The sequence below is a fragment of the Phyllobates terribilis genome, unplaced genomic scaffold (assembly GCF_046119375.1).
Source record: "Phyllobates terribilis strain yellow unplaced genomic scaffold, ASM4611937v1 Scaffold_5__5_contigs__length_657084704, whole genome shotgun sequence".
In the NCBI taxonomy this organism is placed as follows: domain Eukaryota; kingdom Metazoa; phylum Chordata; class Amphibia; order Anura; family Dendrobatidae; genus Phyllobates; species Phyllobates terribilis.
In genome coordinates this window covers 28,076,120-28,093,532 of record NW_027362765.1, presented here as the reverse complement: position 1 = coordinate 28,093,532, position 17,413 = coordinate 28,076,120, and the positions used below count along the sequence as shown (strand labels likewise).

The 17,413-nt window shown below is 41.2% G+C and overlaps 1 protein-coding gene across 4 annotated transcripts in view; it reads right to left on the bottom strand.

The window, feature by feature from the left end:
* Nucleotides 1–299: 299 nt before the first annotated feature.
* The window catches only part of LOC141271803 (uncharacterized), a 45,690-nt gene continuing 28,576 nt past the window's right edge, over nucleotides 300–17,413 (bottom strand). For all 4 annotated transcript variants that reach the window (XM_073681970.1, XM_073681972.1, XM_073681971.1 and 1 more), the window contains one exon: nucleotides 300–1,315. In XM_073681970.1, coding sequence (XP_073538071.1) covers nucleotides 549–1,315 — 767 coding nt within the window. In that variant the 3' untranslated portion in view covers nucleotides 300–548. The remainder of the gene's footprint in view (nucleotides 1,316–17,413) is intronic.

The window sequence follows — 17,413 nt, the reverse complement described above, 5'->3', positions numbered from 1 at the left end:
AGACTACAAGCTGTTATTAAAGCCAGAGGTGGTGCAACAAAATACTAGTGATGTATTGGAGTGTTCTTTTGTGTGTTTGTTTTTCATGATTCCATAATTTTTTCCTCAGAATTGAGCGATTCCATAATTTTTTCCCTCTGCTTGGTCTGAAAAAAATTACCCTTACCGAGTACCACATTTTTAATCTTGATTTCTTTTAGTGTTTCTTAAAGCCATAAAGTTGCCATTTGAAATGACTTTAGTTTTGTACCAGGTCTGTGATCTGCTTTTTTTCAACAACATTAAACAACTGAATGAACATCCTCAGAGCCCGGTGATTCCATAATTTTTGCCAGGGGTTGTATTAGCAAGATTTTTTCTTTTTAAAAAAGTGTGTCTTATAGTCAAAAAATATGGCAAGTTCTAAAGTAGTTTCACTTTCTTATTTAATTATGACTGTCTGTTATATTTTTTTTGTATAATTTGTCAATAAAATATATAGTTTCTGTGCAAGTTATTTTTGATGGTCAACAAAATATATAATTTTCCAGTAAGTCATTTCTCACAATCTAGGTATGATAATGGCTGCTCCCCGTGTGGGATTTTTGATGACTAAGAAGGCACCATTTTCGGTTAAAACTTTTCCCACATTCTGAACATGAAAATGGCTTCTCTCCTGTGTGAATTCTCTTGTGTGTAGCAAGATATGATTTCTGGTTAAAATGTTTCCCACATTCTGAACATGAAAATGGCTTCTCCCCTGTGTGAATTCTCTGGTGATTAACAAGATATGGTTTCTGTACAAAACATTTCCCACATTCTGAACATGAAAAAGGCTTCTCCCCTGTGTGATTTCTCTGGTGATTAACAAGATCTGATTTCTGGCTATAACATTTCCCACATTCTGAACATGAATATGGTTTTAATCCTGTGTGAATTCGCTCATGCCTAACAAGATCTGATTTCCGTTTAAAATATTTCCCACATGTTGAACAAGAAAATCCATTTTCGTCTGTGTGAATTTTTTGATGTTTAACAAAAGATGTTTTTAGGGGAAAACTATTTCCATATTCTGAATGTGTAATTGGCTTCTTTACTTTAAGAGCAATTCGTTTTTCAATGCCTATTTTGTGACTTTTATTTTTCTTAGTAGTAGGTAATGAATCAGAACATAGGACCTGTTTCATAGGATCAGATGATAAATCTTTGCTGTGAAGGGATGCTAGTATATCTGAAGTAATGACATTCTCTTCAATCGTATCCTGTGTGATCTCAAGGTCATCGGATGTAAAAATTGAAGATGTCATTTGTCCCTCTGATCTCCTGGTACAGTCATCTGCCAAGAAATAAAACCAATCATTATTTTTTAATAAAATATCCTTGAAATTGATATTTTTGAACATTTTTTCTCAAAATGTCTGTAGAAATGGGAAGTTATGTAGCAAAATTGAATTATTCTCCTAGACAATGACAGTTCACAGTCTAAGACCTGAATATGAACCATTAGAGCGTGGTGTTCAACTGTTTGTTCATTCTGCCTACAAAATATTGGAATAAAAAGCCATCAAAAAATGTGATGTAGGCGAAAATGATATCAATAAATACTTCTACTCATCATCCAAAAAAATAAGCCACTCAGGCCCAACACCTGTCAATGGAAAAAACAAAGGTTTCCACATTATTAGTGGCTCAAAGGCTCTTGAAAAGCAACCTGGCTTCCATAAACCAATCCAGCACAATCCACTCTCCCAAAGTCAAGTTTCCCGCTCACTTCTGAGCCTTGTAGTGTGCCCAAACCACATTTAGCATCCATGTATTGGACATTGCTGTAGTGAGAAGAATCCTTTTAATTTATGGTGTGTGTGCGTATTCTGGAGCACAATCTGGGCACTATGTGTTGGGTAATAAAATGGCGTATTTGCAATTTTCACTTTGCAACTTCCTTTGAGTGGTAATTTCTAGAAAATGCTTCTGCTGTCAAAATAGTAACTACAACTATAGAGAAATTGACAGAAGGTTATAATTTCCAAAATTGAGTCACTTTATGGGGTTTTGTACTATTCTGTTTTTCTGCCATGGTGTCAAATTATGGTTTCTGCAAATGGTGTGTGACATCTCCACCGGGATCTGCTCCTGCAACGTCTTCATCTGTCACCAGTTGCCGCCTTATTTATTCTGCAGATGGCGCTGGTGATGGAGCAGCTATTAGAACGAGAAGCTCTGGGCGGCACAAGCCATGTTCAGCCACTAAGATTAGTGTGCCTGGGACCAGTAGTGCCACCAAGGGTGGCAGTATGGGTGTGTGCGCTGTCCAGCTGGAATAATCAGCTTCCTGCTTCAGGTAATTGGAAAGCATCACACCCTACTAAAGCTGAAAGCATTTTGCCGGAAGCCGCCAGATACATCCTTGTTCTTCTATGGTTCAGTCCTCTGTGCTTAACTCACAGCTTGTGTATTTGATCCTGTTGTGACCCCGGCCTCTTTTCTAATAACTCTTACGTCTTCTGATTTATATCTTCTCTTCCCTCCTGGTACTGATCTGACTACCTGACTGTTCTTCTTGACTACTCACATTACCAAACAGCAGCTAACTCCGTGGCCCAAGCCTAGGGGTGTAAGCCAAGATCCATGTAGAGGGGTTAAAGGGTGAATTGTAAGACAATAACTGGGATCTGAAAAACAAACTAACCAGTGCCAAACCTGTTCATGGTAGCTATCTTTTGAGCTGCCAGGTGACCACGAACAGTGCCCCCAATAAATTGTGGCTGCAAACTATTGCAAAAAAAAAAAAATGTATGCATTCCACTTTGTTTTAATTGCTGAATGTGTTTTTTTCATACTATGAAGAGTGCAAATTTCTAAAATCAAGGTCCTTCAAAAGTAATTTCAAAAGTGGTTACCCAAAAACTAGGTTTTGAAAATTTAAGTGAATATATAAAAACGTGTTAAACTCGTAAGCCTTCTATCATTCAAACAAATAAAAGGATGTTGGAAAAATGCAAACCTAAAGTAGAAATACGGTAAATGTTAACTATTTTCTATGATATTACTATCTTATTAAGGAGCAAATAAATTTAAAGTTTGAAAATTACAAATGTTTCTAAATTATTTGGCAATTTTCAGGTATTTTAAAAATAAAACAAAAAATATATAAACCTAAAATTACCAGAGACGCAACGTAAAATGTGGGCAGAAAAAAAATATTTCAGAATCAAGGGATCAGAAGAAGCATCCAAAATTATCACCACATAAAGTGACACATGTCAGATTTGAAAAATGGGTCCTGGTGAGGAACAAAAACTGGCTGCGGGAAGTGGTTAAATCAGAGTATTTTGGGCACTAACTACTGTAGACAAAAACTGTGACTATAGACAATAACACATCTACTGAAATGGTCAAACTATGCAGTCTTCATCAGTAAAAAATGAGTGACTAGTGATGAAACCTCTCTGGAGTAATTAGAGTATATGGCTCGGTAGCTCTTGGAAATCTAAACTATTGTAAGGGCCGATATTTCCAGTCAGATGAGTTTCTTGAAGAAATATTAGATATTTAACCCCTTTACCCCAAAGTCAGTTTTCCTTTTCCTCTAAAAAAAAGTTTACCTAAAGGACTATATCTCGGCATTAGACGAAATTGTCCACAAATTGATGACTTTAGGATGCAGACAATGGACTTTAGTAGTTGATTCATTCAGACAAGATAGCCTAAAACAACTATGGATTCAACCTTTTTTAATGCTCTTGATCAGCAGGAACAATCACTCTTACACCTCCGGAAAAGAGGGGACAATTAACCCTTTCACCCTCAAGCCTGTTTTCACCTTCATGACCAGGCCACATTTTTCAATTCTGACCAGTGTCACTTCATGTGGTAATAACTCTGTAATACTTCAATGTATCTCAGTGATTCTGAGAATGTTTGCTTTGTGACAAATCGTACTTTATGTTAGTGGTAAATGTAAGTCAGTATTATTTGCATTTATTTATGAAAATATCACATATTTGCCCCCCCCCCCTCAATAAATAAATAAAAATCGGAATTTTGAAACTTTGAATTTTTATGCCCTTAACCCCTTAAGGGCCGAGCCACTTTGTAGGTTAATGACCAATCCTAATTTTTTACATCTGACCAGTGTCACTTTATGAGATAATAACTCTGGAACGCTTCAACGGATCCCACTGATTCTGAGATTTTTTTTGTGACATATTGTATTTCAGGATAGTGGTAACATTTCTTGGATATAACTTGTGTTTATTTGTGAAAAAATCTGAAATTTGGCAAAAATTTTGAAAATTTAGCAATTTTCAAACTTTGAATTCTTATGTCCTTAAATAAGAGATGTCACACAAAATAGTTAATAACAAAATAGTTAATAAATAACATTTCCCACATGTTGACTTTACATCAGCACAATTTTTTAAACAATTTTTTTTGTTGTTAGAAAGCCAAGGGTTAAAAGTTGACCAGTAATTTCTAATTTTTCTAACAAAATTTACAAAACCATTTTTTTAGGGACCACATGAAAAAGGACTTAGGATTTAGGGACCACATCACATTAAATTCCCAAAAGTGACAGCATTCTAAAAACTGCACCCCTCAAGGTGCTGAAAACCACATTCAAGAAGTTTATTAACCCTTCAGGTGCTTCACAGGAACCCTAGGAATGTGGAAGGAAAAAATTAACATTTAACTTTTTTTCACAAAAATTTTACTTTAGGCCCAATTTTTTTTTCACAAGGGTATGAGTAGAAATGGACCCCAATATTTGTTGTCAATTTCTCCTGAGGATGCAGATATCGCATGTGTGGAGGAAAACCACTGTTGGGGTGCACGGCAGGGCTCGAAAGGGAAGGAGCACCGTTTGACTTTTTGAACACAAAATTGGCTGGAATCGAGAGCGGACGCCATGCCTATACAGTGGAAATGCCCCACAAGTGACACCATTTTGGAAACTAGATCCCTTAAGAAACTTATCTAGATAGGTGGTGAGCACTTTGAACCCCCATGTGCTTCACAGAAGGTTTATAACAGAGCCGTGAAAATAAAAAATCAAATTTTTTTTTCACAAAAATTATCTTTTAGCCCCAAATTTTTTATTTTCACAAGGTTAACAGGAGAAAATGGACCCCAAAAATTGTTGTGCAATTTCTCCAGCGTACGTCGATACCCCATGTGTAGAGGAAAACCACTGTTTGGGCACATGGCAGGGCTTGGAAGGGAAGGCGCACCGTTTGACTTTTTGAACGCAAAATTGTCTGGAATCGAGAGCAGACGCCATATCACGTTGGGAGAGCCCCTAATGTGCCTAACCAGTAGAAACCCCCCACAAATGCCTCCATTTTGGAAACTAGACCCCTCAAGGAATGTATCTAGATATTTGGTGAGCACCTTGAACCCCCCAGGTGCTTCACAGACGTTTATAATGTAAAGCCAAGAAAAAAAAAAAAAAATCCCACACAAATTTTCTTTAAGTTTCAAGAGTGCTATTTGCCTGCTGGAGTGCAGATTTTCCTAGAATAGTGTTAGGGGCTCTGAATATAGAGTCCGAAGTGCTAGAAGAACAGATTCCCCCCCCCTCAAATGACCCCATTTTGAAAATTATACCCCCGCCAAACATGTGGAAGCTAAATGTGGTTTAGGCACACTGGGGCTCAGAAGGAGGGTATTTTGATTTAAGAGAGCAGAATTTGCTGAATTTATTTTGGAGGGCGAGGAGCCATTTTGCTTTTCCAGAGCCTTTAGGCTGTGTGCCCACGTAGCGTTTTTCAAGCGTATATGCTGCGGAATTTCCGCAGCGTAAACGCTTGAAAAACGCATGTATATCCGCACCCCATGGTCCCCAATGGCATTCCGCAATGTCAATGCCCATGCTGCGGATTTTTCCGCAGCGTATATGCTGCGGTCAAAAATCCGCAGCATGTTCATTAATTTTGCGGAAGCGCAGCGGAATCAATGTGCGGATGGTACCCAGGTCTGGAGGAGAGGAGACTCTCATCCAGACCTGGGTACCAAAGAAAAAGGAAAAAAAAAGAATAAAATAAAGTTTATACTTATCTTCTGATGTTTTCCCTCCGTCGCGCTGTTGTCTGAAGGACCTGCCACGTCATTGAGTCATGTGACCCACCACATGACTCAATGACGTCACCGCAGGTCCTGCACACAACAGCGTGAGCCGCTCAAGACTCCGGACGGGGCAGAGAATGCATCGGAAGGTGAGTATAAAGTTTATTTTTTTAATTTTTACCATTCTGAACAAGTTGTCAAGCACTTTTCCAAGTGATGCTTGGAGAAGTGCTTGATAACCCGCATGCGGAAATGCATGCAAAGACGCCTCACAAACGCTTCTACCTGCCGGGAAAACCGCATGTAATATCCGCATGCGATTTTCCCGCCAGGGAGAAGCGTAAAAAATATGCTTCAGGTCCGCAACGTGGGCACATAGCCTTATACTACCAGTAATGTGGAAGCCCACTATATTTTCATTAACCAATGACGGACCTGAGTGGGGACTTATTTTTTTTTGTGGATTGAGTTGAAGCTTTTATTGGGAACATTTTACATAACATTTTGGATCACACTAATCCGGCGCTCAACGCTGAGCCATTATATCAGGGTTTCCATCTAAATCTCCAAGTGATGTGATTCAGATTAAACCCCTGAGGGATCCATTCACTATAACAACACAGTAGAGTTACTTTGGACTCCATTTGGCCTCTGTTCAGCGGTGTCCTTGTTTACAGAGGTGCACAAAACTGTGACTGACAGCACATTTATTCATGCCTAAAAAGACGGACACCGCCGGATCACAGGTCAGACAGCATCCACAGTGCCTCCATCTGCCTCATTATAGGGAATCTTCCGCCAGGGGTTCCATCTGAATCACGTATTTCAGAGATTTACATGGAAACCCCGGTGTAAGCACTCAGCATAGAGTGAATGATAAATGTGAGCTGAGCCTTACTGCGATCTTTGGGAGCCAGAATGAACAAATCAACAGCAGGTGAAGAACTGGTTTTATTTATTTTTTATGCCGTTCCTCGTGCGGTGATTAGATGACTATTCTTCGGGTCAGTGCGATTACAGCAATACCAGATTTATATCGGGTTTTTATATTTAGCTGATGCCATACATTAAAAGATGCTTTTTATTGTAAAAACAAGTTTTTGCATTGTCATATTTTGAGAGCTATAATTTTCTATATTTCTGCCGACACAGTCATATGAGTACTTCTTTATTGGTACCATATTCGGGCACATGACATTTTTTGATCACTTTCTATTCCGATTTTTTTGAGGCAGAATGAACAATAACCAACTATTTAGGATTTCTTTTTATGTTTTTTTTTTTTCTGCCGTTTCGCCTGTGGTAAAATTGATAAGCAGCTTTATTCTTCTGGTCAGTACGATTACAGCGATACCACATTTATATTGTTGTCCAGTTGTATTCCTCAATACCTCACGATAAGGCATTGAGGGTTGTGCAATATTTTTTTAATCAAACTGACGTTTTTACTGATGGTGTCAAGGAATTTTTGCTTTTGAGTTTGGAATTTCTTTTGAAGAGTAATTTTTTCATCTTCAATGATAAATTTTACTTACAGCTTTGCGGTTGTCCGATGGGCTCTAAGTTTTCCCCTTCACTGGCCAATGTTTATATGAAAAGATGGGAGGAAGAATATATTTTCAATGAATGTTGTCCATATAGGAACAATATTCGGTGGTGCGGGAGATTCATTGATGACATGATCCTTATATGGGGTCTGTCATCGGGGTCTCCCGCACCACCTGTTACAGAATTTCTAAATTATCTGAAGAATAACAACTACAATTTGAAATTCACTATTGAGATTCACAAGGAGTCCACTCCGTTTTTGGATGTCGTATTGACTGGTTGTGTGAGTACAGGGAAAATTGCCTCTAAACTTTACCGCAAGCCCCTTAGCGGCAATTCTCTCTTGAGAGCTGAAAGCAGCCACCCAAAACATGTTAGAAAAAATTTACCAGTGGGTGAGTTCATTAGAGCTAGACGCAATTGCAGTGAACAAGAGTGTTTTGAGGAGAAAACTAAAACCAGGTCAGCGAGACAGATCTAGGGGATATAAAAAATGGATGATCGATAGGGCTGTATCTATAGCTACATCTAAGATAGAGAAGGTTTGTTGACACAATCAGTAAAACATAGTTCCAATAAGGCGAAATCTTCATTAACTTTCTCTATGCCATATAGTGATCATTTTTACAACATTAAACAAAGCTTTCTCAAGAATTTACCCATATTATATCAGGATGACAAATTGTCTAATATATTGGAAGCAGGTTGTAGGGTGGTTTCAAGGAAAGGTCAGGATTTATGCAATATGTTGTCACCCAGCTTATTTTTGGATAATAAAGTACAAAGTCCCACCTGGCTGAAATATGTCGGTATGTATAAATGTGGTGAAAATAGAAGCTGTATGTGCAAATATGTCGCTGTGGGTCCAAGTTTCTCTGATTTACATACAGGTAGAAAATATGACATAGAGTCTTATATAAATTGTAACACCTCCCATGTTGTCTATATGGCAACTTGTGCCAGCTGTTCAAAATATTATATAGGCTGTACTATCAGAGCCCTTAAGGCAAGAATATCAGAACATATTACAGGAGCAAATCCTGCCTCAAAATCCATCAGGTTATCAGGTCTCTCCAAACATTTCAGGGAGGTACATGCTGGCAATATAAGTACATTAAATATTAGAGGCATAGAGAGAGTACCACGTCCCCATCGTGGCGGTAATTGGGAGAAAATGCTCCATAACAAAGAAAAATTGTGGATATTGAAATTAAATGCACGTATACCGCAAGGTATGAATTACAGATCAGATTTAATGTTTTTTTATTGAATTATATATATATACTTGCATTTATAATTTTATATGCATGTTTTGTTCTGTGCATTCATATGGCAAATTATTTGCATAATAGTTGTTTGTTTTTTTTTTTTTGTCTTTTTCCAAAGTCTATGTCTGTATATTCTATGAGAATTTGTTGCACGCAAATCTTGTCTAAGTAGGAGTTAATATCCTAATGTGTATACTAATCTATCACACATGTTTAGGGGTGGTCACTGTTTTTATTATAAATGTGTTGTTTTTTAATTTATTTGTATACTGACGAATAAGGGGCTGTGTCCTCGAAACGCGTCCAGTTGCTCCCCTCCTAGGGACATGTGATTTTTAATTTTTGGAATAAAGGATTTATCGCTTGTGGCACCGGATTTTACTTTTTCTATATATCCTTACAAGTGTATGCTGGACACTAATCCGTGAGCCTGGGATTCCTGTGAGTATCAGGTGATATGAGCTAATTACTTTTTTTCAGTCCACATTTATATTGTTTTTTATGTTTTGGCGCTTTTCCACAATAAAAACTTTAAAAAAATAATTATTTTTGCATCGCTTTACTCTAAGAGCTATAAATTTTTTATTTTTCGGCTGATGGAGTTGTATGGCGGCTTGTTTTTTGTGGAACAAGATAACGTTTTCAACGGTACCATTTTTATTATATTCGTCTTTTTTATAGCGTTTTATTCCACTTTTTTCCAGCTGTATGATGATAAAAAAAAAAATTGCTGCAAACTATGCTTTTTTTTTTTTACGGCGTTCACTTAAGGGGTTAACTAGTATGACATATTTATAGATCGGGTTGTTCCAGACTTGGAGATACCAACCAAATATGTGTACTTTTTATATAATATATAAAAATTTGTATTTATTATTGTAAGATTTTTTATTTTTAAATATATATAGATTTTTTTATAGATTTTTTTTACTTAGTCCCTCTAGGAGACTTTCACTTTTTTCACAGTTATAATGAATTGCAATGAACTAGCATTGCAGTGCATTGTATCAGTACTGAAGGCTTCTAGGACTATGTTTGGAGCATGGTCTCAGAAGCTTTCTGTAGTCACCATGGCAACAATCGGACCCCCGGGATAGCATTTGATCGCAGCATTTAGGGAGCTAACAGCCAGGGGCGGTGCTGACACCGCTCCCGGCTCTTTAGTGCAGGAGCTCAGCCACTGGCAGTGCTGAGCTCCTGCTGTGATAGGGCAGGAGGTGCTGATATTTCAGCATCTCCTGCGCAATCACAGCGATCTGGGTGCGGGACCGACAGCACGTGTGCCCGCACCTCTTCCCATGCTGCTCAGCTGTCACTGACAGCTGTCGGTGTGGAACTGTCACTGCATGTTTACATGCAGTGACAGTTTAAATGCATGATGGACATAGCATGGCAAAGAGCGGGAACTAACACCCACTCATGACGTGCTATGTTCATCATTGAGAGTTAAGGGTTTTAAAACAGTTATATCAGACAAAAATGTGTAATGCACACGCCAGGACTGACTGGCGTGTGCTTGTTTATGTAGTGATTCCACTGTGCCATGAACCGGAGAGTGCCTGGAGGGGCATAACTAAGTATCTGCCCGATCCGACCAAGGTCGCACGACGGCATACGACGCCAGTGCACCAGGGAGGAACCGAGCAGAGGAACCAGGGTCTACTCCAGGTCAGACTCCGGACACGGCTGATGACCCACACAGGGGAATACAGGGACAGGCAGACTAGAGCGCAGGCTGGGTAGGGTCCAGTACAGACTGGGAGACAAATTCGAAACCGCAGACGCGGCGGACAGAGCTGAGCAAAGCGAAAACCGCAGACGCGGCGGACAGAGCTGAGCAAAGCGAAAACCGCAGACGCGGCGGACAGAGCTGAGCAAAGCGAAAACCGCAGACGCGGCGGACAGAGCTGAGCAAAGCGAAAACCGCAGACGCGGCGGACAGAGCCGAGCAAAGCGAAAACCGCAAATGCGGCGGACAGAGCCAAGCAAAGCGAAAACCGCAGACGCGGCGGACAGAGCCGAGCAAAGCGAAAACCGCAGACGCGGCGGACAGAGCCGAGCAAAGCGAAAACCGCAGACGCGGCGGATAGAGCCGAGCAAAGCGAAAACCGCAGACGCGGCGGACAGAGCCGAGCAAAGCGAAAACCGCAGACGCGGCGGACAGAGCCGAGCAAAGCGAAAACCGCAGACGCGGCGGACAGAGCCGAGCAAAGCGAAAACCGCAGACGCGGCGGACAGAGCCGAGCAAAGCGAAAACCGCAGATGCGGCGGACAGAGCCGAGCAAAGCAAAAACCGCAGACGCGGCGGACAGAGCCGAGCAAAGCAAAAACCGCAGACGCGGCGGACAGAGCCGAGCAAAGCAAAAACCGCAGACGCGGCGGACAGAGCCGAGCAAAGCAAAAACCGCAGACGCGGCGGACAGAGCTGAGCAAAGCAAAAACCGCAGACGCGGCGGACAGAGCTGAGCAAAGCTAAAACCGCAGACGCGGCGGACAGAGCTGAGCAAAGCTAAAACCGCAGACGCGGCGGACAGAGCTGAGCAAAGCTAAAACCGCAGACGCGGCGGACAGAGCTGAGCAAAGCTAAAACCGCAGACGCGGCGGACAGAGCTGAGCAAAGCTAAAACCGCAGACGCGGCGGACAGAGCTGAGCAAAGCTAAAACCGCAGACGCGGCGGACAGAGCTGAGCAAAGCTAAAACCGCAGACGCGGCGGACAGAGCTGAGCAAAGCTAAAACCGCAGACGCGGCGGACAGAGCTGAGCAAAGCTAAAACCGCAGACGCGGCGGACAGAGCTGAGCAAAGCTAAAACCGCAGACGCGGCGGACAGAGCTGAGCAAAGCTAAAACCGCAGACGCGGCGGACAGAGCTGAGCAAAGCTAAAACCGCAGACGCGGCGGACAGAGCTGAGCAAAGCTAAAACCGCAGACGCGGTGGACAAGGCTCTGTTCACACAGAACAGACTAGAAGGGAAAGGCAGAACCAGATACCCACAGGGTACTTGCAGAGAAGTAGCGAGTGGACCACAAACTCACAAACGGAAGTACAGTGACAACGAGCAGGAGTTAGGTACGAGTACAGACTCTGCAGAAAAAGGAAAGGAACGGACATAGAGAAAAAACAGGTAAAAGATAGGAGAGAGTTCAGACTGGAACTGAGTGTACGGAAGAGACCGACACAGCAGCGGGATACAGGAGCGGGTCTGGGAATACGGCCCCCAGAGAGGCGGGACGAACAGGCAAGGAGCGTGTTCAGACTGGCCTGGAAATACAGCCTCCAGGAAGGCGGAATGAACAGGCAAGGAACAAGTACAGACTGCAGGTTAAGGTACACAGATAGGACACAGTACAGACATGGAAACAGATACTGCAAGACAGGTAACATAGACAGGACCTGGCATGTCAGCGACAAAAGCCAACTGACAGGGCAAGATGCTCAGGCATCAGTTAATTGGGGCAGCTGGTTTAAATACCAGGTGATAGACAGCAATAGGCTGAGGACGCACAAGGGGTCTGCCTGCAGCAGGTACAAAAAGCAGGAAGTGATCGGGCGCCGCCCTTAAGCAGTAGACACAGAAGCAAACAGACAGCATGGAGGGAAGCCAGAGAGACACCCTGGACTGGAGATCAAGTGCGCGCTCTTGCACAGTGGGAGATGGACCACTATGCAAGGACGCCGCCAGGTATGTTACAAAATGTAAATAAATAGTATTTACCTCATGTCTACTTTACATCAGCATCTCTATTCAAACAATTTTTTTCTGTTACGAAGTTAGAAGGGTTAAAAGTTTATCAGCAATTTTTTATTTTTCCAACAAAACCATTTTTTTTTATTTTTTTTAGGGACCACATCATATTTGCAGTGACTGAGAGGCCTATTTGGCAGGAAATACCCCAAAGTGACACCATTTTAAAAAACTGCACCTCTCAAAATCACATATATTTACGCTTAGGGGCTTCACAGGAAATAAAGCAATGTGGACGGAAAAAATTAAAATTTTATTCCACAAAAATGTTCCTTTAGCACCAATATTTTTTATTTACTCAAGGCTAACAGGAGAAAGTTTACCCTCCAATTTGTTGTGCTATTCCTCCTGAGTAAGCAGATACCCCATATGTGGTGGAAAACTACTGTTTTAGTGCACGGCAGGGCTCGGAAGTAGCAACATTTGACTTTTGGAGCACACAATTGGCTGGAATAGATAGCGGACGTCATGTTGCGTTTGCAGAGCCCCTGATGTGCCTAAACAGTGGAAACCCCCCACAAGTGACCCCATTTTGGAAAGTACACCCCTCATGGAATTAATCTAAGGGCATAATTATATTAATAATGCTTTTGGTATTACTGGTATATGAATTTATAATGTAGTGATATTAAGTTTTGCAGAATATATCAGGCTATAAAATGGTTTTGTACATGGTAAAACCTAATTTTATCAATTTATGGACAAGTGGCTCGCTTTGAAGCAATCCTTAATGCAAAGGCCAGGTTTCACTATGGTAAATTATGTCCTTTCATATTTCCCCTTGGAGCATACTCTGCACCTTTTCTGTGCTCTTCCCCTCCTCGCAGTTTGGAGGATCTCACTGGGAAAATATTGCCCTGGTACGATATGGGCATCATCAGTCTCAGAAGTACTGGGACCCTCACCTTCCTGAGTGCGACACATTAGGGCCTTGATGACTACCTCTTGAAACTGCTGGAAGTCCCTGTACTGCCTGCCCATCGAAACAGCACAGTGCCATCTGTATGATGTGTTCGGCCAACTTTATGTACAATACTTTTGCTTTTTGTACCATACATTTGCTTTTCGCATGGCACTGTATGGTTTGAGGACCTGATCTGAGAGATCTACACCCCCCTATGTACTTATTATATTCCAGGATACAATCTGGCTTTGGGACTTCTGTTGTAGTACCTAGGACAGTGACAAGGGAGCTGTTGTCACGGTGAATAGTGGTCATGATAAGAACATCCCTCTTGTCCTTAGGCTTGACCACTAGCATGTGGTCGCTGCATTGGGCTCTGCTTTCACCCTTTCTCAGCAGTTGCCCATTTAGCCGCTTACTGAGACCTCTCTGATTTTATTTGAATGGTGTCACATGCAACAGTACCTCTGTCAGAGAGGGACTTGGACAATGGAGGTGCTGGTGTTCAAGTTATCCACATAAAGGTGATAACCCTGATCCAGCAGTGGATGCAGCAATTCACACTCATTCCCAGGACTGTAGGGCATTAAGGAAGTTCAATCCAGGTCTTCCTCCCTACCGTAAACCCTAAATGTATGGGTGTACCCTGAGGTACTCTCACACAGCTTGTACAGTTTAACCCCTTCACTACCCAGCCTGTTTTCACCTTCCCAATCAGGTAAAGTTTTTCAATTCTGACCAATGTCTCTTTATGAGGTAATAACTCTGGAACTCTTCAATCCCAGTGATTCTGAAACTGTTTTTTAATGACATAGTAACATAGTCTGCCTTCAACCTTAAAAACTAAGTCCATCTAGTTCAACCCATAGCCTAACATGTTGATCCAGAGGAAGGCAAAAAAAAAACCCATGTGGCAAACACTAAGATCCACATTGGGGAAAAAATTCCTTCCCGACTCCATACGACAATCAGACTAGTTCCCTGGATCAACGCCCTATCAAGGAATCTAGTATATATAACCTGTAATATTATACTTTTCAAGAAAGGCATCCATGCCCTTCTTAAATTTTAATAGTGAATCACTCATTACAACATCATGTGGCAGAGAGTTCCATAGTCTCACTGCTCTTACAGTAAAGAATCCCCGTCTGTGATTATGATTAAACCTTCTTTCCTCCAGACGTAGAAGATGCCCCCTTGTTCCCGTCTCTGGCCTCAGAGTAAAAAGATCAGTAGAAAGGTCTTTGTACTGTCCCCTCATATACTTGTACATAGTAATAAGATCACCCCTAAGCCTTCTTTTTTCCACACTAAATAACCCCAAGTGTAATAACCTGTCTTGGTATTGCAGACCCCCCAGTCCTCTAATAACCTTGGTCGCTCTTCTCTGCACCCGCTCTAGTTCAGCTATGTCTTTCTTATACACCGGAGACCAGAACTGTACACAGTATTCTAAGTGTGGTCGCACTAGTGACTTGTATAGAGGTAAAATTATGTTCTCCTCATGAGCATCTATGCCTCTTTTAATGCATCCCATTATTTTATTTGCCTTTGCAGCAGCTGCCAGACACTGGCCACTAAACGTGAGCTTGTCGTCCACCAATACACCCAGGTCTTTTTCAGTTACAGTTTTGCCCAGTGTTTTACAATTAAGCATATAATTATACATTTTATTTCCTCTGCCCAAGTGCATTACCTTACATGTATCCCCATTAAAGCTCATTTGCCATTTATCAGCCCAAGCTTCTAGTTTACATAGATCCTCCTGTAATATAAAATTGTCCTCCTCTGTATTGATTACCCTGCAGAGTTTAGTGTCATTTGCAAATATTGAAATATTATTCTGTATGCCCCCTACAGGGTCATTAATAAATATGTTAAAAAGAAGGGGGCCCAATACTGACCCCTGTGGTACCCCACTGTTAACTGAGACCCAGTCTGAGTGTTTTCCATTAATAACCACCCTTTGTTTCCTATCACTGAGCCAATTCTTAACCCACATACATATATTTTCCCCTATCCCCATTGTTCTCATTTTATGTATCAACCTTTTGTGTGGAACCGTATCAAAAGCTTTTGAAAAGTCCATATACACAACATCCACTGTACATGTTGTACTTCATGATAGTGGTAAAATTTGTACGTAACTTGTGTTTGTGAAAATATCAGAAATTTGGTGAAAATTTCGAATTTTTTAATTTTAAATTTTTATGCCTTAACCCCTTCACAACCTTTCGATTTTCCATTTTTTTGCGTTTTCATTTTTGCTCCCCTTCTTCCCAGAGCCAGGGCTGTGGAGTCGGTAAGCCAAACCTGCGACTCCGACTCAGACTCCTCAATTTCCCTTACACCGACTCCGACTCCACGACTCTGACTCCCACATATATTGCTTATATTTAAGTGAAAAATTTATTGTAGTACAATGTGAACATCAGACATTTAATCATTTTTATGATACAATAATCAAGATATTTAGATAGAATATAATGATGGATAGCTGGAGGGATAGATGAATGGATAGAGATAGAGGGAGGGATAGATAGAGGGAGGGATAGAGTGTGATAGACAGATGACAGCTACAGACAGCAAATAGTACATCGCACATATAGTTCACACACATTGTACAGAGAGCACATAATAATCACCTACAATATTAGCATGTTACCTTCCTGTGACAGAGATGAGCAGTAGTACTTTCACTTTCTCCAGCTCGGGGCCCAGGAATCGGATCCTGTGCAGGGCAAGCACCCCTCCCCCTCCTCTCTCTGGTGAAGACGGCAGAAGACAGGACAGAGGAGGGGAGATTGACCCCTGCAGTCTGGAGCCAGGGCAGGACGGGAGCACTGCAGCATACAAGTGAGTTTTGATAGGTGCATGCCCCTGCTTCTAAGGGGGGGGCAGCTGCCCCCCCTGCCCCTCGCTGGCTACGGCCATGATTCACAAACAGCGTTTTTGCGGATCCGTTTTTTGCAGTAAAATGCAGTGTCTTTGGGCATCCCAGCAAAGTCAATGGGTTTCAAGATATGACATTCAGACACATCGTTTTGTGAGGATCCTTTTTTGGGCTCAAAAACGGATCCTCACAAAGAATAAGCATGTCAGTTTGTTCGGCGTTTTTCTAATCTGCTTTTGCTATTGAAAACATTATCTATGAGCTCAAAAACCTTTCAGGTGATGCGGTTTTTTAAAAAGCTGATCTGCTTTTGCAGCTGAAAAACGTATCCTCAAAAAATGCAGCAAAAACGCTGTGTGTGAATGTAGCCTTAGATCAGGAATATAACAGCCATTTATAGGACATTTCATAACTTTCCCAAATTCCTATGAAAAAATATTCCCCACAAACTGCATTGATCTACTGCACCCAATTTATTATATATTTTAGGAGTCGGAGTCGGTCCATTTTATACCGACTCCACCAAAATGAGCACCGACTCCACAGCCCTGCCCAGAGCCATAACTTTTTTTTTTCTACATCAACATGGCATGTGTTTTGTGGGACAAGTTGTGCTTTTGAACGACACCATTGATTTTACCATATAGTATACTGTAATACAGGAAAAAAATTCCAAGTGCAGTGAAATTGCAACAAAAAAAAGTGCAATTCCACAATTGTTTTGTTTTTTCCCCCATGTTCACTAAATGCTAAAACTGACCTGTCATTATGATTCTCCAGGTCATTACGAGTTTGTAGATATTAAATGTATATACAGTAGGTTCTTTTTTAAGTGTTGAAAAAAAAAATCCAAAAGTTTGTAAAAACCAAATGGCGCCATTTTCCCAGACCCGTAGCATATCAATTTTTCGTGATCTGGGGCTGAGTGAGGGCTTATTTTTTTGCGTGCCAAGCTGATGTTTTTATTGATACCATTTTGGGGTAGATACAATGTTTGATCGCCTGTTATT